The 23,554-nt window shown below is 35.3% G+C and overlaps 2 protein-coding genes and 1 long non-coding RNA gene across 3 annotated transcripts; 1 reads left to right on the plus strand and 2 right to left on the minus strand.

Moving 5' to 3' along the window:
- Nucleotides 1-696: 696 nt before the first annotated feature.
- On the plus strand, nucleotides 697-4,098 carry LOC147513823 (uncharacterized). Its single transcript, XR_015215683.1, has 5 exons — nucleotides 697-778; nucleotides 860-945; nucleotides 1,580-2,470; nucleotides 2,565-2,708; nucleotides 3,774-4,098. It is a non-coding gene; the product is annotated as an uncharacterized LOC147513823 (long non-coding RNA).
- A 3,493-nt stretch (nucleotides 4,099-7,591) lies between these two features.
- LOC147513824 (uncharacterized) lies at nucleotides 7,592-8,433 on the minus strand. Its single transcript, XM_086598965.1, has 2 exons — nucleotides 7,960-8,433; nucleotides 7,592-7,666 (listed from the first exon to the last, which is right to left on the minus strand). Exons 1-2 carry the CDS (start codon nucleotides 8,431-8,433, stop codon nucleotides 7,592-7,594), a joined length of 549 nt encoding a protein of 182 aa, XP_086455091.1.
- Nucleotides 8,434-17,275: 8,842 nt separating this feature from the next.
- Nucleotides 17,276-20,710, minus strand: LOC147513825 (cell division control protein 2 homolog). The gene is made up of 9 exons (XM_086599573.1): nucleotides 20,636-20,710; nucleotides 20,249-20,460; nucleotides 19,965-20,079; nucleotides 19,723-19,896; nucleotides 19,279-19,466; nucleotides 19,090-19,183; nucleotides 18,961-19,014; nucleotides 18,597-18,667; nucleotides 17,276-17,642 (listed from the first exon to the last, which is right to left on the minus strand). The coding sequence occupies exons 2-9, from the start codon at nucleotides 20,434-20,436 to the stop codon at nucleotides 17,636-17,638; spliced, it is 891 nt and encodes a 296-aa protein (XP_086455699.1). The 5' UTR covers nucleotides 20,437-20,460; nucleotides 20,636-20,710; the 3' UTR covers nucleotides 17,276-17,635.
- Nucleotides 20,711-23,554: the final 2,844 nt, after the last annotated feature.

Genomic DNA, 23,554 nt, shown 5'->3' on the forward strand with positions numbered 1-23,554 from the left:
CCAAACTAGGGCTGGGAATGGTATGGGATCAACCGAATCCGACCCATATCCGAATTCATTTTTATCCGAATAAACTATATATGAATCTAAATTATCCTACTCGAATATCCAAAAAACCCGAACTATTTTAACAAGATTCATATTTTAATGCCTAAAAATAATTTATATCTTACATTTATATATGAAAATCATTAAAATAGTGTATTTTTTTGTGTGTTTTTAGTGGATATAGATATCCGAAGTCCGACCCGAATCCGGATATGGTAAAAGTTTTGAGTGAAAATCCGATCCGAACCCACTCCATTTCCTGTCCTAGTGGCTAGGGCTAACCACACATTTTATCTTCTTTCAAGACAGGGCACATTTTGAGAAAAGAGAAGAGGACATCTTGAGTGTGTTGCATATCCCGTGACTTTTCTTGAAACCATTTTGCAGTCCTGTCCGAATACCCTGATTAAGGTGTCGTATCCCACATATGTTAGCCCGAACCGGATCAAACCCAAATGCGTTGAATATGATGTCGTGCCCTAATGGCTGGGCTGGGCTGGGCTTAAACGAAACTAGAAGCCCAAACAATGAGCTCTTTTATTGGATTCTAAGTTGGGTGAGGAGAGTCCACGGCCCACTTGTACTACTCTCGGGTTTGGCCCAAGATTGTATATTGATGTTGATTCATTGATTTCATTCCCAGCAAGTCAGCAACCGATCGAACTCTTCCATTCAAACGACAAAATCGAAAGCTTCCAAAAAGAGATAAAAAAAAAACAAAGTTAATTATGTGAGTTACAGGCTTTTACTTTTTATGTGATTAGAGATGCAAATATCATACTGATTTCTGTCTTAGTTTTTGCATTTCCAGTTTTGGCACGAACCATACTCTCTTTGTAAAGATCAATGGAAATAACTTCCGGGACTTTGGAGGAAGATCAAGAGAGATGTTTAGAGGCAAGCGCACATACTTTGCTCCATTGAAGTAGAAATTTAAAGTCTTTTTGCATGTGGTATTGTGATGCTTTGGGATGATGGGTTTTTTATGCGGGATGGATATGATTATACTTTTGTGGTATTTATCCCTTCGGCGGGAGATCTTATAGGGTACTAATAAGGTTCCAGGCAACATCTTTCTTTCTTCATACTGCATGTTTTTTTGTTCTTTGCGCTGTAGTCAGCATGAAGTAAAAGGTTATTTAGATACTCATCTTGTTAAGGACTTAACTAAAGAAGGAAACTTGAAACTGACAGACAGGAAATATGGAGTCATAGTATAGATTTGCTAAGAGTTTTAGACAGTAAATCGGACAAACGAATGTAATCCTTTGTTCCATGCCAATAGTCTTTTATACGAATATGGAGCAATAACCTTTAAATTTCTCATTCCTTATAAGTATCTAAAGTTGCCCATAAGATGCCTCATCTTCAATTTGAGGGTAAGCTGAACTATGGTCTTTATCAGATAGGATAAGTTGAGATTATATGTATTTCAGTATCAGATTTCTCTCGATAAGTCGAACTATATTATTTACTATAATGCTTGAAAGATTGATATATTGCTAAGAAACTGCAGTCTTCTCTTTGTCAGGTAGATAATACTTTAACAAAGGATCATATTAGTGAATTGCCAGCCGACATCCTCTCTTCTATTCTCTCTCTTTTGACTATGAGGGATGCTGTTAAGGCAAGGGTGTTGTCTCCGAGATGGAGATTTCTATACACAGCCCCATCCAACCTCCACTTTGATCTACTATCTATATTTGGAATAACCTATGACCGAACAGACTGGGTTAAAAATTCAAATAATCTATGGGAAGGTAAGTTAAAATTTGTAAGGGCAGTGGATCAGTGTTTGGAGCTCTGCACAAGTCCTAAAATATATTCCTTCAAAGTCCGTTATTGCTTAGAGTTTTGCAGTTAGAAAGCAGACTGAAGAACTTTATCTAAACTTTTCATTCGTTCCCCAAAGTTGTGAACTATACAGTTTCCCTTGTCATCTACTTCCTCAAGGTAAAGCTTCTCAGCTAAAGCATTTGAGTCTAAAATCATGCATGATGAAGCCTTCTCCCGATTTCGCAAAACTGTTTCAACTCCTTGACAAAGCTTCAGTTGAATAATGTACCCTTGGATCAGAGTGATTTTTGTGACATCCTTTTGGGGTGTGTGAACCTAGAATTTTTGAAACTTAAAAATTGTAGCCTACCAGCAACTTTTTTCATTGCTGGGCACCTCAGGTTAAGGGAATTGTTTTTGAAACATTGTGGCCGAGCAAATAAAATTGAGATTTCTTGTATTGATTTCTTGTATCAATCTCAGTACACTAGATTTCTTTGGTGAGTTGAACAAATTACATTTAATTGATGTTGCCTCCCTCAAGGATGTATTTGTGTATCCATCAATGAGAGATTCAATCTTCAATGAACCTGCAGAAGATCTTCCTCAGCTTAAGAATCTCAAACAAGTTTTATTTGTTAACAAGGTGGGCAATAAGCAAAAACAAATACTTCTCTAACTTTTACTATTTTCTGTTTATGAATGATAGTAACATTTGTTTTGTCTTCTTCTGCTTTTAGGTAAGGCCAATACCTGCAAACTTGACTAGGTTCTGCCATCTGATAAAGCTTGATTTGATGGTCTTTTTAGTAAGCCATTTTAATCTCCTCTCTGTTGCTTTCATTCTAAATGCTGCGCCTCAGCTGCAGAAGTTTCATCTGGCAGTGAGTCATCTAAATCTCCCTTCACTGTTTTTTATCACTCGACTTGAGTCCCTTAGTGTTATTTTCTCAGTCGTTTTCCTTGTGTATGCGGTGCATGTGTTTTTTCAATGTCCATAGAGTCCATTTGTACATCTCCTAGTGTATAACAGAAACAGTGTATATTGTAAGTAAACACAACTAATAACTAAGATTACCTTGATGTGCAAACAGCTTAAGTTTTTACATAGAAACTTCTAGTTGCTAGCTTCTTACGTTTTGATCAACGGACCGTTTTTTTTTACAACAATTGTGTCTTTGGAAATGACTTGAAGGCCGCTTTTTCTTGGTGGGAGATGATCTAAACAAAGAAATGTTCCCATTTGAATATGTTTAACCTGTCCAAGAGTTGTGTTCAAGTTTAGGATTGTTAAGGATATGATTTATCTGCCAGTCCAAAAGTTTCCACTTTTGCAATACAATTTTGACAAGGTTATATATATCCAGATGAGCTAATGTTTAATGAGATCTTTATAGTGACAAGTTAAGAACTGGTTTTATGGGAAGATCTTCTCTTCACCATGGGTAAAATTATGTGTACAAAACAATGGGTACATGGAATCCAAACATTGCCACACAGACATATGACATTAGCTTCTACTTCCTTACTTCTAAAACATTGAAATGCCAAAAACTTTAATTTCATAGTCATTTTATTTCAATTTTGATACAACCTCAAAGGAATGTTCAAGACCTTTCAATTGAAATTAATGGTGACTAATTTTAGCATCTGCTTCATAGCTTTTTACATTTTAACTTTTAAGAGTTTGAATTTTTAATTGTTTCGCATGGCGGTTTTGGTAATATCTTTAGCTAGCATGCACATGTATGTTTTTGGTAACTTAAAATCATTTTAAGTCGAGTTAAATTTAAGCCATGGATGCATTAGTAATTCTTATTGTTTAGGTCCCGTGGAGAATTACCCATATAGGTTGCGAAAAGCATAAGCTATTCTACGCACCTAGCATGTGGAATGCAAAACTTCATCTTTCTTTATGATAATTGACATATCCTTTGTTTCGGTGACAGTTACAAAGAGTGGTTCACTATGGTAAAGTGACATGGGAATATACTGAGCAGCTCTATCCTCAACTTAAGGAAGTTGAAATAAGTGGGTTTCGACACCGATGCAATTCATTGGGGTTAGCGATATATTTGCTTAAGAATGCAGTTGGGCTTTGAGCGAATGATTTTAAGCTCCAAAGTGAAAATGTATCGTGGAGCTGGCAGGTGGACATATTGCAGCGTTGATTTGATGAGTAAATCAGAGAAGGATCGGGTTCACGCTCTGCTCTCAAAAGAAAAAGTGAAAGAAAATGTGGAATTAGTTGTTCAATAATTTTCTTGTGTATGTGAGATATCAACAGGGGATACGATGCATATATCTATATATCTGCATAATATGTGGATCATGTACTGGTTTGTACATTTAACTTATTTTTAATTATCGATTTTTTTTTTAAACTTATTCGTCCTGGCTGTGGAATCACTTAATCAGGGTCCCAAAGTTGTGTATCCCCCTACTTCTGTACTTGGGGTTTGTCATTGTTATTATTTGTTAATAAAATGTTTCCTTATCAAAGGAAAAAATTGACAATTTGATCATGCAATTTTCACAGATAAACCACTTCTCGACCATTGTGCTATCCTGCAATTTATCTTTTTATTTTATCATCATCCAAATTCTGCAAGTGTAGTTTCGGAAAACCTTCCTTCTCTTTCAAGAGTCAGTGACTAAAGCTAAGCAATTTTTCAGGGGTCCTGTATTGGGCAGCCTCCAGTCCAAGCCCAACAACGAAGTCCAAAGCAAACCCAATACACCCCCTACCTAAAACGGGCATGACGGGAACAACTTTTCTAACCGGTATCTTGTTGTTAAGAAAGTGAGTCATTACATCAAAACACGTCTGTTCTCTTGTGTAACCGCCATTGTTAGTTTTCTCTCTTGTGCTCTCATCAAATACCAAATACTACAGGTTTGTTTTCTATTCTATTCGTTTTAATTCATTTTATTCAATTTGCCAATAATTCGAGTTTGCCAACAATAAGTTTGCCCACAGTGATGACACCAACTATTATAACTACAAACTTGTATAACAAAAACTAGGCAAACTCAACAATGCATTGAAGAACTTACAATTTGATACATGTGGCTATCCAATTCATCGACAGTGTCATCGAGTGGCATCAAATTAGATTGTAACACCTCATGGCCATATTCGAGGCACTTCATCATAGCATAACAACTGTCTTTCCTGCCACTAACTAGTCCAACTACCTTCATTTTTTAACCGTTAAAAATAACTTTTGAGGAAGAAGCTTAAGGAGAGTTTGACTTGTTTCAAAGCTTTGGAAAGAACTTGTATGGGCTTGGGCCTTCGTATAAAATGGGTTGTGAGTAATTGGGCCCAGGATTAGAAGTTGGAATATTCGCAATCCAAAGTGATTATGCCCAATGCATGATTACTACTTAGGTGACTGTAGAATGTTTGTAGTGATTGTAGTGTTTGTAAGAAGTTGAGTGTTCAAGTTTCTCATTTAGAATGACTTAAAGTTGAGTGATTGTAGGGTTTGAGTGTTTGTGTTATTAAAATATGTAGTCATTTTGTTGGTTAGTTTTAGAATCATCGGTTACTTGATTTGTCGAGAAATGAGTTTTATGGAAGTATACCTCGTGCATTGTTAAAGAATTGTTTTAAGATTACGTTAATTTGTATTAAACGTAGCAATTTATTTGGTTCGATTCCATTATCTATTGAAAATTATTTAAATTTAATGATGTTTGATTTTTGTTTTAATAATCTTAGTGGTATACCAATTATGGCATTTGTTTCATCGCGAAATAATCCTTGTTAGAATTTTTGAATGTCTTGGAACTGTAATAGTAATGTTAAAAATTATAATATGATTTAGATTTGATTAAACTTATTATAGTTACTAAGAGCATCTTTATGAGAGACATTATCCTAGCACCAAACACCATATCTTCAATAATTTGGTGTTTTTTCATCTTTAGGAGAGACACATTTTGATACAAACACTAAAACAAATACCAAATCGGCCAAAATTTGGTATTTGTTTTGGTGCTGTATCAAATCTCTATCGCGGTTTTGGAAAAACCGCATGGGCTTGGGCTAGAGTGTGGGCTTCAATTACACGGTTTTGTGAATACCGCGTGGTTTTTACAGCACCACATGCTATAAATTAAAAAACGGGTAAAAAACGGCTATATTTTTCTTTCACTATAAATTGAAGCACTCACACAATAGGTTTTACACTTACTTCTATTCTCCACTTTCTACTCTCTACTCTAAACCACAATGACTAGTCAAACAAAATCTAGAGGGGCTTCATGGATACAAGAAAAAGATGTTGCTCTTACCAATAGTTAGCTACAAGTTAGTCAAGATGGTGTAGTAGGAAATGCGCAAAAGTCAAATGAATTTTAGAGTAAGATTCTAAATACATTTCATGCAAATCTAGGAAGAGTGACCGAATGCAACTTCATGGGCATGAAACACCGTTAGACTCTCATTCAAGCTAATATCAACAAGCTCCATGTTATTCTTTCTAAGATTCAAACATCTCCTCCAAGTGGCTATAATGAAAATATGATTGTAAGTATTATTTACTTTATATTGGTTATTTTGATTCACAAATACATTTTTCAATTCTAATTTAGTTTTTTCTTAATTTGTAGGTTGAGGAAGCAATAAGTGTATATCGGATACATAATGGGGTTTGGAAGTTGATGCAATGTTATAATATGGTGAAAGACTCACCCAAATGGAAGATACTACAATTGAGAAATGAAATACGACCTACCAAAAAGTCGAAATCAAGCAGTGGGGAAAGAGGTTCATTAGTTCCAATATCAACCGCGACAACTCAACCAATATATTATAATCCACACTAAGTTGTTGGGCCTACGGATAGGCCTACTGGAAAGAAAGAAGAAAAGAGAAGAAAGCAAAAAGATAAAGAAGAAGGTGATTCTAAAGTGGAGGAATCCACTAAGAAACTTGATGATTTTCTTGTGAAACTTTCTAAAACCACCAAAGAAGGCAATGAATTGGAAGCTCAAAGACAATTGAAGAAAGATGATCGAGATGGAATCCGAAAAACTTCAATTGAAGAAAAATGCGAGGGATTGGAAGCTCCAAATATAAAAAGAGAAACTTCAATTGAAGAAAGATGCGCTCCAAGTTTAAAAAGATGAAATTGATGCTAAAATACTAGGAATGAAATTAGAAGAATTACCAGAAGATGAGCTCGAAATTTGGCAACTCAAAAAGGCAAAATTTTTACAAAAAATGAATAATCGACTTGTCAATATCACTGGTAGTAGTCAAAGTAGTATATAGTCTAAATGATTTACTTCCTACTTATGTATTTTAATTTATGACGTACTTTAATTTGAGTTTGTATCTTGATTTTAATTATAATTTACTTTAATTGGAATATTTTCTTTTAATTTGAGTTACCTTAATTAAGTTAATACTTTTTATCATTCTAATTTTTTTTTGGCAGAGTCTACTTTGTATTTTCAAAATTCTCATATACACAAATCTTTTCATAAAACCACAAATACATAGAAATAAATTTGGAACACAAATACATAGTCTAAATGAAGCCCAAATAGAAATAGAAATATAAATCAACGCCAACCACGCCTACTCCACAAATGCTCGACCAAGTCATTCTTCAATCTATCATGAACAACTTGTGAACAAACCGTCTCGACGCCAGATGCCCAAAGAGATAGAACAAAGTGACATTCTTCAGATGCGCCTTCTCTACTTGGCGTTTCATAATCAGGAATATACTGCGGGATATCCATTTCGCGTTCATATTCCACAATCACATTGTGTAAAATGATGCAAGCCTTCAAAACAGTAGCCATAGTCTCCAATTACCATAACCTGCACATATTCGCTAAAATAGCCCAACGCGACTGCAATATACCAAACGCCCGCTCTATGTCTTTTCTAGCAGCTTCTTGCTTCTTTGCAAAATATTTATCTTGTGCAACAGTCGGCTTAGAAATCGTTTGAATCAATGTAGCATAATTAGGATATATACCTTCAGCCAAGTAATAACCCATATCATAATGATGCCCATTCACAGTGTAGTTACGAGGAATAGCTTCATCATTGACTATATCATCAAATATTAGTGAGCAGTCAAGCACATTAAGATCATTGTGAGAACACACCATTCCAAAAAACACATGCCAAATCCACGTGTCACTAGAAGCAACCGCCTCCATAATCACTGTTGGTTTATGCACATGGCCAGTGTGAGACCCTTGCCATGCGGATGAGTAATTCTTCCATTGCCAGTGCATGCAATCAATGCTTCCTAGCATTCCAGGCCATCCGAGTTGCTTAGACTCTTCAAGCAAACGCTGAATATCTACAGCATTTGGTTTGCGCAAATATTCACCTCCAAAAATTCTAATAATTCCATCACAGAAATAGCACATGTTTTCATGAACAGTTGGCTCAGCAATATGTAACATGTCATCTACTAGATCAGCTGGAGACCTATAAGCAAGCATTCGTATAGCAGCAATTACTTTAATTTTTGGGTGAATCCCAAACTTACCCGCATTATTAACTTTTTGTTGAAAATATGGTACATGATGGTTAAGATTATTGAAAATATGAATAAACAATGACTCACCCATACGAAATCGGCGTCAAAAGTCGTGGTCATTGAATATAGAATTTGCACCGAAGTAGTTAACATTTATACGAGCTAGTGTTCCCTCGCACTGACGATTCTTGCATTTTCTTCCTTTCTTCGAACCACCATGTGGGTTATAAGAATTCTCCGCTTCTTGCTAACGCAATAAACCCAGATGATGTCGGACCAAAGATAGAGCAATAGCCACTACTTTTTTATAATGCTTAAATCCAGTGTTATCATTTGAAGAGCTCGAGCTCGATGAATCAGAAGAAGATGAATGATTCATTGAAAAAATTTCAAGAGTTTCGGTAGTTTTTTTTTTTTTTTTTTTTTGCTAAGGAGATGAGTTTAGGATTAGAGGGAACATGAAAAATGAAGAGAGTCACGCAAGAAACACGGGTTTTAATATGATAGCATGGTTTTTGGAAAATCACTTAGGCTTGGGCTTCTGTTGTAGGCGTCTATGGCTCGGTTTTGAGAAAGCCACGTGGACTATATGGCGCAGTTTACCCAAAACCGCGGCATTTGATGCCAACTTTTTGATATCGCTCCTGAAATTGGCTGGTGTAAGTTTGGTTTGGTATTTGGTTTGGTTAAAAAATTTGGTGTTTTTTTGGTATCTCTCCTAAAAATGCTCTAATACTTGTTTTATTTTTCTTTGTAGTAATGGGTCCTCAATCAAAGAATGTCAAGAATGTTGTTAAATCTACATTCAAGGGTGTACAAAAGTTGTTTGGTGGCGGCGGTGCATCTTCGGGTTGCAGTGATGCGCCTAAGCCTAAGAAGAAGAAAGTTAGGAAGTTGAGAACATCAGCTTCAATCCGTAGAGGCGATAGAAAAGCGGATGATCCTACTAGTGTAGGTGATGTATAAGAAGAGAAGAAGATAAAAAGGAGAGCGTGCACTGAGAGTGATAGTGAAACTGAAAGTGAGGGTGATATTAATGTGGAAGATTTAGATGTAGATAAAGATTTAGATGTAAATGTAAATGTAGCAATGAATAGTGGGAAAAGTGTAGTTGAAAGTGATGGGGATGATGATGAGGAAGAGTCTGGTGATAAGGAGGGTGATGAGGAAGATGATGATTTAGAAGAATTGATGGAAGTTGAAGCACTGGTGGAAGTCCACCTCCAGTGGGAAATTATGTGAGAAAATTCAAAGATGATTTGGAGTACACATGATGTGTATATAATGGTGGCCCTACTGAGTCAGAGCTTCTATATGACTATGCGGTACATGTGGCTCGCAATGTTTGGGATAAGAAGGTATTATCATAGACTTAGTATCTTGATTTTCCTTTGACTTTACAAAACGTTTTGCTTCTCCTCATTGAGTCTTTGTTATTTCAGGCGGAGCGAGGAGTGTTGAAAGTGTGTTCCACAACTATCCAAGTTAAGCCAATAGGATGTCAGGAACGAGTTCAAAAACTCTCCCAGATTTGAAAGAGAGCTTAAGAAGACTGGGTTTTATGATCTCGTATTTGGGTATTACAAGCATCACGATCTGCCATTGATCTCTGCGTTTGTGGAGAGGTGGCATATCCAAAGACCAACACCTTCCATATGTCGTGGGGGGAGATGACTGTGACTTTGGATGATGTCTCCCAAATCCTAGGCATCTCGATTAGAGGCGAAAGCTTGATCTTGAGGGAACACGGAGTTGAAATGCGGAACAATGGAGAATCTCCTACATCGTGCTCACGGGTATCTCACGCCTCCGATTAAAGTAGATGGAAGCAAACCGGTTCATTTCAAAGGTAAGGTTAGAATTCCTACGGAGCCAGTTTGCTAGGAAGGTCCACGATAAGGATAAAGATGGGAAGGCAAAGAGGAAGGTGTCGACTTTGACGAAGAAACAGCGGGCTGTAAGAGCTTATCTAATGTTTTTCTTTGATGTACCCTCTTCACCGACAAGTCTGGGACTAGAGTGACTATTTATTATTTGAGGTTGTTGCTGAATTTCAATGAGATCAGTGATTATGTGTGTGGTGTAGCAATTTTGGCCTTTTTGTATAGAGGACTTGGGACTACCGCGTGTGCAAAGGTGAAAGGTGTTTCAGGCTTCCTGACTCTTCTATAGGTAAAACTTAAGTATTTTGCAGATTCTTTTTTAATGTTAATGGTAGGTAATTATATTTTTTTTATAAGAATATTAATTGTGTGTGTGTATATCTAGGCATGGATCTATGAGTACTTCCCGTTATTCAGGCCTATCTCAAACTTGGAGTATAAGGTGTCTGAGTCGCGTGTACTTAGACACACAGTTACCGCTCTGTACTATGAAAACATATGTCATGCATTGCAGTATTATCAAGCGATACTTGATGATATGATGGTGTTCAATGTAAGTATTTCAGTTTGTTTCAAAAAAAAATAGTAATTAATTAATTGGAGTATGTGCTTAGACACATTTTATTTTGTTTAAGGTTGACTGGCGTCCATACGATAATGTCAGAGCAACACGCCCAATCGATAACATTGCCTTTTTTGAGGAAGTGATATGCTTTTTTGACATTGTGGAGATTTACGATATTGCAAGGGTCATGCGTCGATCAGTTGGGTCATGTGCAATTTATACATACAGATCCTCCAACACCAAATTAGACGACCATGACTGTAGCCAAAGTGAATGTGTTGGTCAGACCAACAACATACGAATTGATCCCTGTGAGGAAACTAAGTCTCTCACAAATAACTAACAAAATAGGAATACTCAACTCTATAATATTTTTCCAAAACATCCCATCTATGCTGGAAAATAACATCTGTCTTCGATTTGACTACAGTGTTCCACGAGAACTGGGCCTTCTCTACAAGTTTTGTCCTTGGAAAAATATTGTAACATTTTGAAAAGACGCACGTAGCGATATGTCATCTACATAGATGCTTGTGTGCGTTAGGGAAAACTTTATCAGCAGCACTTATCAAGGCCAAGTCCATGTCAGACACGATCACGGATGGGCTTTTGTCACCAAGCAAGCCACTAAACTGACACAGGGCCCACTCATAATCGATTGTTGTTTGAGACTGAAGCAGCACCTGACACACGATGAAAGACTTCCACGTTGAACTCACCCCAACAAAATGTACGAAAGGCCACCGATGCCTGTTAGTTTTGTAGATAGCGTCTAACATGGAAACTGTTAGAAAAGTTTGAGTCAACTTAACGCCTTCTGGATGGGCCCATAACAACCCCGTTATCTCCTCGATATTCTCATCCTCTCTCAACTCCTCAAAATAATGTTCTTTTAATTTGCTAACAACCACGCAATCTCTGCAATTGTGTGAGACCGTTCATATCCAATCTCCTCACTTTCTGCCTTGTTGTATAGACTTGGGATATACTAGATATATTTTCATGATACCTATTCTTGATGGAATCCAAAATTTGTTTAGGCTTTATTCCACACTTACTCATCTTTAACAAGTACTCGAACTCTGGAACGGTTAGACGAGTAGCAAATGCATGTCTTTCAAGGGTTTTCACCAATACATGGTTGTGAATACCATTTCTAACTTCTATTTTCCAACTATCGACAGTGCCGCGTTAGAAAACACCTTTTAACTTAAATGGACATCTTGATTTTTTGCTTCCCGATTTTCTCTTATTAGCCCTCCCTTCGCCTTTCTTCTTGTGTGACTGATACACACCCAAGCACTCGCAAGCCAAATTCAACCTTGCTACTCGGTTTCCTTTAGCATACTCCGACTTTTCAATTACCACAACCACATTAACTTGTTTTCCTCTAGCGGTTGCCCAACCAATTGCCTCACTACGTGTATGAAAGACCTAAACACATAAAAAAATAACAACTATTATTAATACACTAATAAAATTACATTTAGAAAATTTTAAAAAAAAAATGAAATCAATGCATACTCCATCATACCTCTTCCGTAGTAAATATTTTTGTTGTATCACTTAAAATTGGTTGACAATCCACGTCATTCGAGTTTGTAGAGGATCGGTTCTCGGATCGCGGCAAAGGATCCTACATATAGAATAAAACAAGAGTCTAAAACAATTTGTGTAATGAGGGATTTCAAAGTCACCAAAAAAAAATTGAACTTCTCACTAACCACATCAGCCAATAGGATCCCTAAACAACCCAGTCATCAGCCAATAGAGTCCCTAAACGACCCAGTCATGTCGTTCCATAGAGGGTCCTAAACGACCCAGTCATGTCATTCCATAAAGGGTCCAAACAACTCATCCATGTCGGCTACTAGAGTCCCCAAATGATCCAGTAGTGTCGTTTAGGCTCGGGTTCTAAATGTTGTTGATTAATTCATTCATTCATTCAAGTGTTTTGCATTCATTCATTCAATCAATCAATTAAGTGTTTTGCATTCATTATAATCAATGCTCTCTTGTATATTCATTCATTAATTCAATCAATCAAGTGTTTGTATTCATGCATTCTAATCAAGTGCTACCTCATTATTTAGGTTTGGTTGTCATTGTCGTCGATGATTTCTCGGCGTCTCATTTGCTCGACTAGTCACATCTTCTATTTCTTCATTTTCTATTGCCACTTCTTCACCTTCTATTGGTTGTTCTTCACCTTTAACATTTCTTCTCTTTTCTCCTTCTCTAATTTGTTGTTGCACCTCAAACATTACCTCAATTTGTTCTTCTTCATCTTCGTGTTCCATTTAGAATTTTGATTGGTTTTTGATTGAGTATGAAATTAGTAAGGAGTAAATGAGAAACTTGAGTATTTGATTGAGTATGAAAAAAAAAATAAGGAGTAAATGAGAAACTTGAGTATTCTATGTAAAGATATTTGAAATTTTGATATATTTCGAATAATTGAGTGAAATATGCTTGTAAACCCTAAACCCCAAACCCCAAACTAGTTTATGATTCATAGTTGAAAATAAAAATGAAAATTAACAAGTTTAGATATAAAACAAATTATTATTTCGAATAATTGAGTGAAATATGTTGGTACGAAATTTGTAAACCCTAAACCCCAAACCCCAAACTAGTTTATGATTCACAGTTGAGAAAAAAATGAAAAATAACAAGTTTAGATATAAAACAAATTATTATTTCAAATAATTGAGTGAAATATGTTGGTACGAAATTTGTAAAACCCGAATCCTAAACCCTAAACCCCAAAACTCAAATCCCAAACTAGTTTATGATTCACAATTGAAAAAAAAAATGAAAAATAACAAGTTTAGATATAAAACAAATTATTATTTCGAATAATTGAGTGAAATATTGGTACAAAATTTGTAAACCCTGAACCCTAAACCCTAAATCCCAAACCCCAAACTAGTTTATGATTCACAATTGAAAAAAAAAATGAAAAATAATAAGTTTAGATATAAAACAAATTATTATTTCGAATAATTGAGTGAAATATGTTGGTACAAAATTTGTAAACCCTGAACCCTAAACCCTAAACCTCAAACCCCAAACTAGTTTATGATTCACAATTGAAAAAATATATAAAAATAACAAGTTTAGATAACAAGTGCACACAAACTAGTTTAGATATAAATCAAATTATTATTTCAGATTTTGGCATGTTTGATTACATTATTTTAGATTTTGGCATATTTGATTACATGTTTTAACTTGATTATATAGATACTATGTCATAACAGATAAAGAGTGTATGTAATTGTGTTTGTGCAACTAATTGTGTTGTTCCTAACCTAATTTTTTTAATCGGATTTCAATTTCGCTAATTCAATTGGGGTGTGTTGATCATTGATCATTACTAATTCAATTTTGTATATCATTGTTTAAATAAATTATTGTACAATTATGATAGATTAATGATTTGTATTATAAGAAAAGTGTAATTGGTGTTTATGTAATCAATTTTCATTGGTTAATCGGGATAATCATTGATTAATCAGGAATTTCCTTGGTTTAGAACTTCTCAATTATTTTAGTCCAAACGACTCCCACATGTCGCCCCATAGAAGCCCCAAACGACCCAGCGGTACCGCTTGCATCTGATACCAAACGACATGAGCAGACCGCTCCATGGAAGAACCCGAGAGCTTTGTCTCAAACGACATATGTAGACCGCTTTTGTGTGCACTCAAACAATATGAATATGTCGTTTTAGTGTATGCCCAAACGATATGATGGTACCGTTCAAGTGTACACTCAAACGGCACATGCAGACCGTTCCATGGAGAAACCAGAGAGCCAATTATCAAACGACTTATGTGGACCGCGTGCGTAGGTGTACAATGGAACGACACCAAGATATCATTTGAGTGTATACTCAAACGACATAGTGAGACTGTTTGAGTGTACACTCAAACGACCCGAGGGTTTTGTTATGGCGAGACCGGTTGAATTGGTTGTTGGGCCTGGGTTTTGATGGCAAACTTGTAATATCTATATCTATATCTTAATATTAAAGCTCCCACGAGGGTAGTTTTCAAGCTCTATTAAAATTCCACATCATCTCTTATTAAAATCGGAATTTCTCTCATATTTGAAAAACAGAAATCTTTTTTTACAACGGGAATTCATCTCCTATTATAATGGGAATTCTTCTCCTATTAAAACAAATTCTAGCACTTCTAAATAAAGTGGGAATCATTCTCCTATTAAAATGGGAATTCATCTCTATTGAAAATTAAAGGAAAATCTAGCATATCTAATTAAAACTGGAATTATTCTCCTATTAAAATAGAATTTCACTCCCAATTGAAAAAACGGGTTTTTAAAACTTAATTTAAAACAATTTGTTAGAAAATTAAAATGGGTTAGTGACTATAACGGTAGCCTTAATTTTCTAAAAAAAATCTAAATGTTTTCAAAATAGCCGGTGCGTATGCACGGGCCTACAAGCTAGTCTTAATATTAAAGCTCCCACATGGGATATTTTTCGAGCTCGATCTATTAAAATTCCACGTCATCTCCTATTAAAACGAGAATTTCTCTCCTATTTGAAAAACGAGAATTTCTTTTCTATTATAACGAGAATTCTTCTCCTATTAAAACAAATTCTAACACTTTTAATTAAAGTGAGAATCCTTCTCCTATTAAAATGAGAATTCCTCCCCTTATTGAAAATTAAGCGAAAATCTAGCATATCTAATTAAAACGGGAATCATTCTTCTACTAAAACAGAATCTCTCTCTCAATTGAAAAAATGGGTTTTTAAAACTTAATTTAAAACAATTTATTAAAAAATTAAAACGGGTTAGCGACTAAAACGGTAGTCCCAATTTTCTAAAAAAAGTATAAATGTTTTCAAAAGAGCCGGTGTGTATGCACGGGCCTACAAGCTAGTCTTAATATTAAAGCTCTCACAAGGGGTATTTTTCGAGCTCTATTAAAATTCCATGTCATCTCCTATTAAAACAGGAATTTCTCTCCTATTTAAAAAACGAGATTTTTTTTTTTTACAATGGGAATTCATCTCATATTAGAGGTCTCCTCATATTAAAACAAATTCTAACACTTCTAATTAAAGCAGAAATCATTCTCCTATTAAAATAGGAATTTCTTCCCTATTGAAAAGAGAAAATCTAGCATATCTAATTAAAACGGGAATTATTCTCCTATTAAAACAGGATCTCTCTCCCAATTGAAAAAACAGATTTTTAAAATTTAATTAAAACTTCATTTAAAACAATTTATTAGAAAATTAAAACGGATTAGCGACTAAAACGGTAGTCCCAATTTTCTAAAAAAAATCTAAATATTTTCAAAAGAAGCCGGTGCGTATGCACGGGCCTACAAGTTAATATATATATCGGGCGGGCTACGACGACTTACAGAAATGATATACGGAATTGACATACGCAATCCTACCTACATAATGAACTAAAAGCTGATTTTATAGGGATGTGATCTCCACAACATGGAGATCATCTCCACAAAAAATCAGCTCCTTTGAACATGTCTAACCCTACTAAAAATTGAGTTCAAATTAGAAATTTATCTGACGGTCCAGAATTTTAACACTCTTTTGACAAGACTAGACACATCCGATTGAGTTGATTTTTTGTGGAGATACTATCCATGATAGGGAGATAATATCTACAAAAAATCAGCCCTTAGAGCAATGTGGGAGTCCGCTTTTGGATTGCGTATGTCAATTATATATGTTATTTTTGTATGTCGACGTAGCCAGCCCGTATTTTTTTTTTGTTTTTTGGTGTTGCCCAATCCAATTTGACGAGTGCCCAATTAAACTACCTTTTTCGGTAACAAAGAAACTAAAAATGAATTAATTAGTATTCCCACCGGATGCACTGGAGAATTCATGTCGAAGTGTTGTCTTTGTGGTGTCTCTGGCGTGTCACTAACGTAAAAGGACAATTTTGAAGAGAAAAAGAAAAGGTGAAAATGGTGGCATGGTAGGGCTTCTTTCTTTCCCTTTCCATGCATATTTGTTACTACAAAACGGCCATGCTACCAACAGAAGCATGCTAAAAGGCGAGGTACAAATATGAAAGAATTATCTCCTCTTATAAAGTTTGCGGTTGGATTTTCAGAGTTCTAATTGCAAGTCCAGTCCAAGAACATATCGTGTGATCTAATTGCAAGTCCAGTCCAAGAACATATAGTGAGATCTAATTGGAAAGCACTAGATATAATTGGACAATGGACATTCCTATTTTTCATACTAGATCTAATTGCATCTAATTGAGAGTAACTTAAACTTTACATAAATAAAACATAAAATAAGCCGAATCACTATCAAATTATATTATCTTTCTCTTTTCTCTTTTTGATACGAAATACTGAAATACCAACACATGTTTGGCAACAAAGAAGATAGGAAGTAATTTTTCTTGCTGCAAAATATAAAACATTACATTTCAAAACAAAAACAGCATTTTCAGATCCAGTGCAACCTAAGACTGCCAAAATTATATTCAAAAGCAGAATAGCAATTGCAGATCCAGTTCAAAACTGCAAAAGAAAAAGAGTTGGGATATCCCTGAGATCATCACTAGCCAGACTCATTAGACCTATCATATTGACAACCATTAATGGTACTTGCCCAAAAATCGATTACCTAAAGTGAGAGTAACTCAATCATCGTTGGAACAATCTCCATGTCCAACTAACCAAATTAAAGTCAGAAAAGTTATCTACAGTATCTACTACCAAAGCAGCATCATAGGGAGTACATCACTATATCCACTTTTCTTGTCTGCTCCACAACAAAGTGTATCTTACAGATATGCCTCCGCATATAACGTACATCAAACCCTGCATCAACAGTGAAGAAACTTAACTAGGTCAACAAAACCAAATTTTAACAGAAATGTTGCTGTAAATGCTAGACTTAAATATTATGAGTTTTCCATAACACATTTGAGCTGATAAAGCATTCGGAAATTTGGACATCCTAAAAGGACCTACAAGATTCCCCAGAAACCAATTGAAACAATAGCCTCGATCTGTCCATCATTACCTCCTTACATCTAACAAGATGGGCAAGCATCAACTACAAATGTATAAAAATACAAGTCCAAATCATTACATTTCTTATGTGACCCAGAAAAAGATGACACTTTCCAACCCTTAGAGAATGTGCATGCATATAACCTGATCTGAAAGAAATTGGGAAACTTTTCTAACAAAGAACAAGAAAAAGGTCAGTTACCAAACTTCACCCTTGCTGTATTGGTAAAATAATAATAGAGAAGATGTAGTGCAAGGTCTATACTTTTCGACGTGGGATGAAATCTTTTGTGAACTTGGACCAAACATGCTATTAGTTAACACTTAACAGTTAAGTAACTATAAAAGCCAGGTGTTAGGGCAAAGAGTGAAGAGTAAAAACAAAACAACAATGGCTAAGATTGGTGTGGGGGGGGGGGTTATATATTTGAGGAATAATATATAAGTAGCAATTGATTGACTGTCACAAATTACAATGAGAAAAGCAATTTCAAATGAAAAAAGTAGTCTAGTACAGACCACAGAGCAATAAAAACAGGTAGCAGCAGTAACTGAGAGAGAGAAAAGAGTGGACTGCAATGAACCAAGCTTGAGTTGCATGCTCTGTGCACTGCTGGTAGCATAGATAGCAAGTAACAAGTCGAAGCTTCTATGCCACCTAGCTGAGTTACAGGCATCCACAAAAATCCATTGCTTGGGCAGTGCCTGTACACGTTAAAGAAGCTAAAAAGGTAGTCCTTTCAACCCAAAGTCACTCACCCGTTAAAATATTCATGCTTGAGGGCAGCTTCTGCGGTGATCCGCTCACTGGGGTTCAGGCACAGCATCCTCTATAACACACAAACCAAGCAGATACATAACAGATAACATGCTGGCTCAAGTGATGCTTCTCAATTGTAAAAAGTAGGAATAACAGCAACAGACGTGACAAAATCATTGAGCCTTTCAAAAGAATGGTTCAGTCAAATCAGCCTATTACTGGTCTACAGTAAATTCCTACTGCCTGTAAGCCACTATTTACAACAAGCTTTAGACATCAACTTAAATACTTCATTCTCCTCATTTAGGTGACGTCTACTAAACACTTACTCCCCCAGCCAAAGATTTTAACCAATGAACTTACTTTTAGCAAATCAATTCCCACACCATCAAGCTTCAAAAATCGAGCATTCAAATCCTGTAAAGGTTCATAAACTCAGTTTAGTTTCGCAGCATCAAGATAAACTTATACATTAGATCATCCAGTTTGTACCTTTGGAGCAAAGCCCAGGGACTCCATGCCATTTATCCATTTGGGTAACTCTGTCACCCCAGGCCAACTGGCCTCTGTAGGAGCACCCAACAGCCTAAATAGAGAAACACAATTGTGATGGACTAGAGTTTAAAAACCAAAATAATAATAACAAAAGAAAAATACAAAGAAAGGAGAAAGATGCACAACCCAAATATGTCAAACAAAAGGTCCACATCAGTCTCCGCATCCTTTCCAAACACCATTGACCCCTCTTCATCAGCACCCCACTCGGACATCTCTCCAAATATGCATCCTGCAGCCCAAATATCGACTGGCATACCATAGTCAACTGCCCCGAGAAGAAACTCGGGTGCATTGTATGCCATAGTCCCCATCTGAAAAGCAATCATGCTTTATTATTTATTTAAATCAAAATGAGTTTAACTTCATCAATACAAATCAACCTATAAACTAATACTTGAACAAAAACAATTCGAAGAAACATGTACAATGTGACTGATCTCTTTCATAAGGCTCATGTTATTTGGAAAATGAGAATGCTATTGGGGCAACCGACAACTGAACCATGGAGCTGCAAGCACTTTCAGAGGCATATAAAAGATGAAAACAAGAAAAAACAAATGTCTTTACCTTGGGTGATAGAGTAGGATTTAAAGCGATTGCTGCATGCCCAAAGTCAGTAATCTTCAATGTTGGTGGGGTGCTATCTGTGTCAACCAACAAATTTGTTGTTTTGAGGTCCCGGTGAATAATGAACTTTCCGTGCATATGAGCAAGTCCCTCCAAAAGATGCTTGAGAAATATCTGCCAAAACAGATAAACATTATGCATAACTTTATACAAAAGGACACAAAACAACATTATTTCCTTACCTTCACAATGGCAGGATAAGCGCTATTGAACTTCGAGCTATGAGCTTGCAAGTCCATATTTAGTAGCTCCATCACGATGCACAAGGATTCACCTTCAACAAACACGTTTTCACACCTAAAATACAATGGAATTGATTAACAATAAAGCAATAGTTTATTAACTTCATTCTGGTGTTTAGGAGTTGATTAACCTACCTCAGGCAACCAACTCACTTAACTGAAAATAAATAAATAAAAAAATCGGAGGAAAACAGCATATTGAAAGATGCAACCATTAAGATTACCTGACAATATTCGGATGCCTAATATTTTGCATCAAGAAGGTCTCTCGCGTAAACGCCGCAGTGATCACATTCATTTCCATGTTGACCTTCTTAATTGCCACCCACTTCCCTTCCTTATTATCATAGGCAGAAAATACAGTCCCATAACCTCCAAAACCCAGCTCCGTAGAATCAGTGTATCGTACCATTGGATTCTGATATTGTTATGTTTTCTGCAAAAATCAAGATCAAAATCATGTAATTAGTACGTTTCTAGATTCTAAGCAGTTCAAGAAAATTACAACTATGATCTAATACAAAATTTATTGAACTGTAAAGCAATTCTTGATAGCCTAATTTTCTTAAACAAATAAACAATTAATCCTATTACAAGAACTAACTACTTACATTTAAATTTTTTAAACTAAAAAATGAGGAAGAAGAAAAATGTTAAGGAGAGAGAGAGAGTGGAATGGAATGGGTTTTGATGTTTGGGAAAAACGGTCTCTACTTTTTTAAGATTTTTCTAAGTCGGTTCTATCTTCTATGTATACGATTGTGATATATATCATTTTTTCTAGTCGGTTCTATCTTCTGCCCAAAATATCACCGATATGTCACTGATGCTCTAAGAAAATAACTCATGGGATCAAGACCATACTTAAGGGGTGTCAAAATGGCCCTCAAACCCTTAGCCCGCCCGCCCCGACCTGGCCCATGGGCCGAAAAAGCCCTCAAAATGAGTTTGGGCCGAGTTTATTTAAGCCTTTAAGGGAGGGTGTTTGGGTCTAGATTTAAAAAACTTAAGCCCTCTTAAAGCCCCCTCAACATTTAAAAATATTTATTTTAAAAAAAATTTTTGAATAAACATTTTAACATTAATATATTTTTTCTTAAAAACGCGTTTTATTTAATTAAGTCAGCCAACCTTATAATTTCATTATAATATTTCGCATAAATGAATTTAAAATCTTAAAGTCTAAAACAACTTTAATTCATTTTTTAGTAGTATGAAGTGTTTAAGAAAAATAGTCTTTTAATTTGAAAATCATTTTTAACTAATTTTCATAAATTTAGTTTTTGGTAAAAAAATGTATTTTGGATAAAATCTATTTTTTTAAATAGAGACCAAACGCATCTATTTTTTCAACAAATATTTTTTCACTAATAAACACTTTTTAGCAATAAATAAATGTGGCCCGACCGACAATGTCTATCCACAAATAAATGATAGGTAAGACAATGTCTATCCACAAATGTGGTGCCCTAAATCTTTATAAAAAATATATAAATACTAAGAAAATAACTCATGGGATCAAGACCATATTTAATCCATATATTAAAAATGGCAACTAGAAGTGGCAACATTTTTAATAATAAAAGCTTGCAATTGGCCTTCCTGATAAGAAGTATGGTTTTGCTATCTCAAAATTGTGTATCCCACTATCCTTAGAAACCTAGTTAACCATCATACAAATTAGGTGTACCTGTATAATCTCGAAGCCCAACATGGATGTACGTAACTACTATTTTGGGATAGCTAAATACACAATTTTGGGATAGAAATGTTCAATTCCTTGATAAGTATGGCTATGGTATTAAACATGGTTGACCCTAGGGTTTTGGGGGCACAAGTCAAACTCCACAAGCAGGCCCTATATGACAGCTTTATATTGTAAAATATATGTGAGGATAATGTGATTTAGAGGAGAAGATATGATTATTGAATGCACAAAGACACTAATAGTATACTAATTTTTGTAAGACGGGGCCCTAATTTTGGGTGAAACTTTGGGGTGCCACTCGCATGTGCCCAGGGCCACTCTTGGTATTGAACTCTTATGGTGTTTATCAAAAAAATAAATAAATAATAATAATAATAATAATAATTTTATGGCATCCAACTATCCAAAGTAGAAATCGCGTCTTATAGCGAAAATTTTATTGATAATGATAACGAATTTTACAAATGATTAAGACAAATGTGCAACAATATGTGCTACAAATCATTTATTTATTTATTATTATTATTATTATTATTATTATTATTATTAAAAATAATATATTTTAAGGTTTTAACATAATTTTCTTATTAGATTTCATCAAGAGGACTAAGACTTTGCATTGTAATTTTTCTTCTTCTTTTGCTAATCATATCATTCATATGACAAATAAGTTATATGTTTAATTAGCATAATTAAAATTATCAACCAACACATAAGATTTATCACATAGTAGTATGTTTTCTTTTTTTTTTTTTCATATTTGCCAAAAAAAAAAAACAAAAAAACAACAACAACATAGTAACTTTGATCATACCACCTTTTTACTTTTTATCAATGTTATTTTGCATTGATTGTCAAAAAGATTGCAAGTCGTGAAAGACGTTAGTATGCATGCCTGTTGCCAACTTACCAAATGTCCATATCTTTGCTTCAACAGTTTAAATATATGATGCTGATTGCCAATAAGCTAATTAATTGCCAACTGAATTTGGTATATTGGTGAAATATTCATTTACTTATTGTAAGGGACATCTTATCTCTCAAGTAGCACGTGATGAGCACGCAGTCCACATCACACACAACGACCCCGCTAGCTTGACTCGACTCCAAAGACACAAACACTCGCTTAATCATCAAGATTAGTTCAACATCAATGACTTGTCACTCGACTTCGTCTTGTGACATCATCGCTTATCACTCTCATCATTGCTATCATTAGCATCATACATTTATCCACTGTAACACTCAAATCATTACCATCATCATGTCCTTAACCACGCTTTCATCGTCATTACATCTTTAACCACACCAGCTCAAACAATATATATAATACATGTACCTACCTCACACGTGTGACCCGTGAGGATGTGTTCTCATCCTAGCAACACACTGTCCATACCACCACATATGTCATACCAATTACTTGCTCGCAACCTCTATAAAAGCCACCCCTAGCAGAACTACATTGGCTTGATTCCAACATACTTGATTTCAATCTCACTCCAAAGTGCTAGATACATAGGCATCTCTTACTCATGAAGAACATCCATTTCCCTCCTCCAACACCATCCCATTTCTTCAGCTAAATTAGAGCTAAGTTATAAACACTTGGTGTGATATGGTCGTTGATTAATCGGGATAAAATAGACATTTACAATTTGGCTACAATCACTTGGTAGATTTCTTGAATTTAGAACCAACTCACATTCTTCGACTACAATTTTCAAAATGGACGGCAATCTACCAACATCCACAAATACGAACCGATAGAATAGTTGTATGAACACATCAATCACTCAGAAAGAGGTATGATGCATTTAGA

The sequence above is a fragment of the Coptis chinensis genome, chromosome 3 (genome assembly GCF_015680905.1).
Source record: "Coptis chinensis isolate HL-2020 chromosome 3, ASM1568090v1, whole genome shotgun sequence".
Lineage (NCBI taxonomy): Eukaryota > Viridiplantae > Streptophyta > Magnoliopsida > Ranunculales > Ranunculaceae > Coptis > Coptis chinensis.

What these genes read in the sequence shown, in the direction of transcription:
- LOC147513825 (XM_086599573.1), bottom strand. Translation starts at nt 20,436, where the DNA reads ATGGTACGATACACTGATTCTACGGAGCTGGGTTTTGGAGGTTATGGG. An exon ending in AGGCATCCGAATATTGTCAG is followed by an intron (nt 20,080 to 20,248) that starts GTAATCTTAATG and finishes ATTGTATTTTAG; the next exon opens with GTGTGAAAACGTGTTTGTTG. An exon ending in CCCTGGGCTTTGCTCCAAAG is followed by an intron (nt 19,015 to 19,089) that starts GTACAAACTGGA and finishes GAACCTTTACAG; the next exon opens with GATTTGAATGCTCGATTTTT.
- LOC147513824 (XM_086598965.1), bottom strand. Translation starts at nt 8,433, where the DNA reads ATGGGTGAGTCATTGTTTATTCATATTTTCAATAATCTTAACCATCAT. An exon ending in GGCATGTGTTTTTTGGAATG is followed by an intron (nt 7,667 to 7,959) that starts GTGTGTTCTCAC and finishes GAATATGTGCAG; the next exon opens with GTTATGGTAATTGGAGACTA.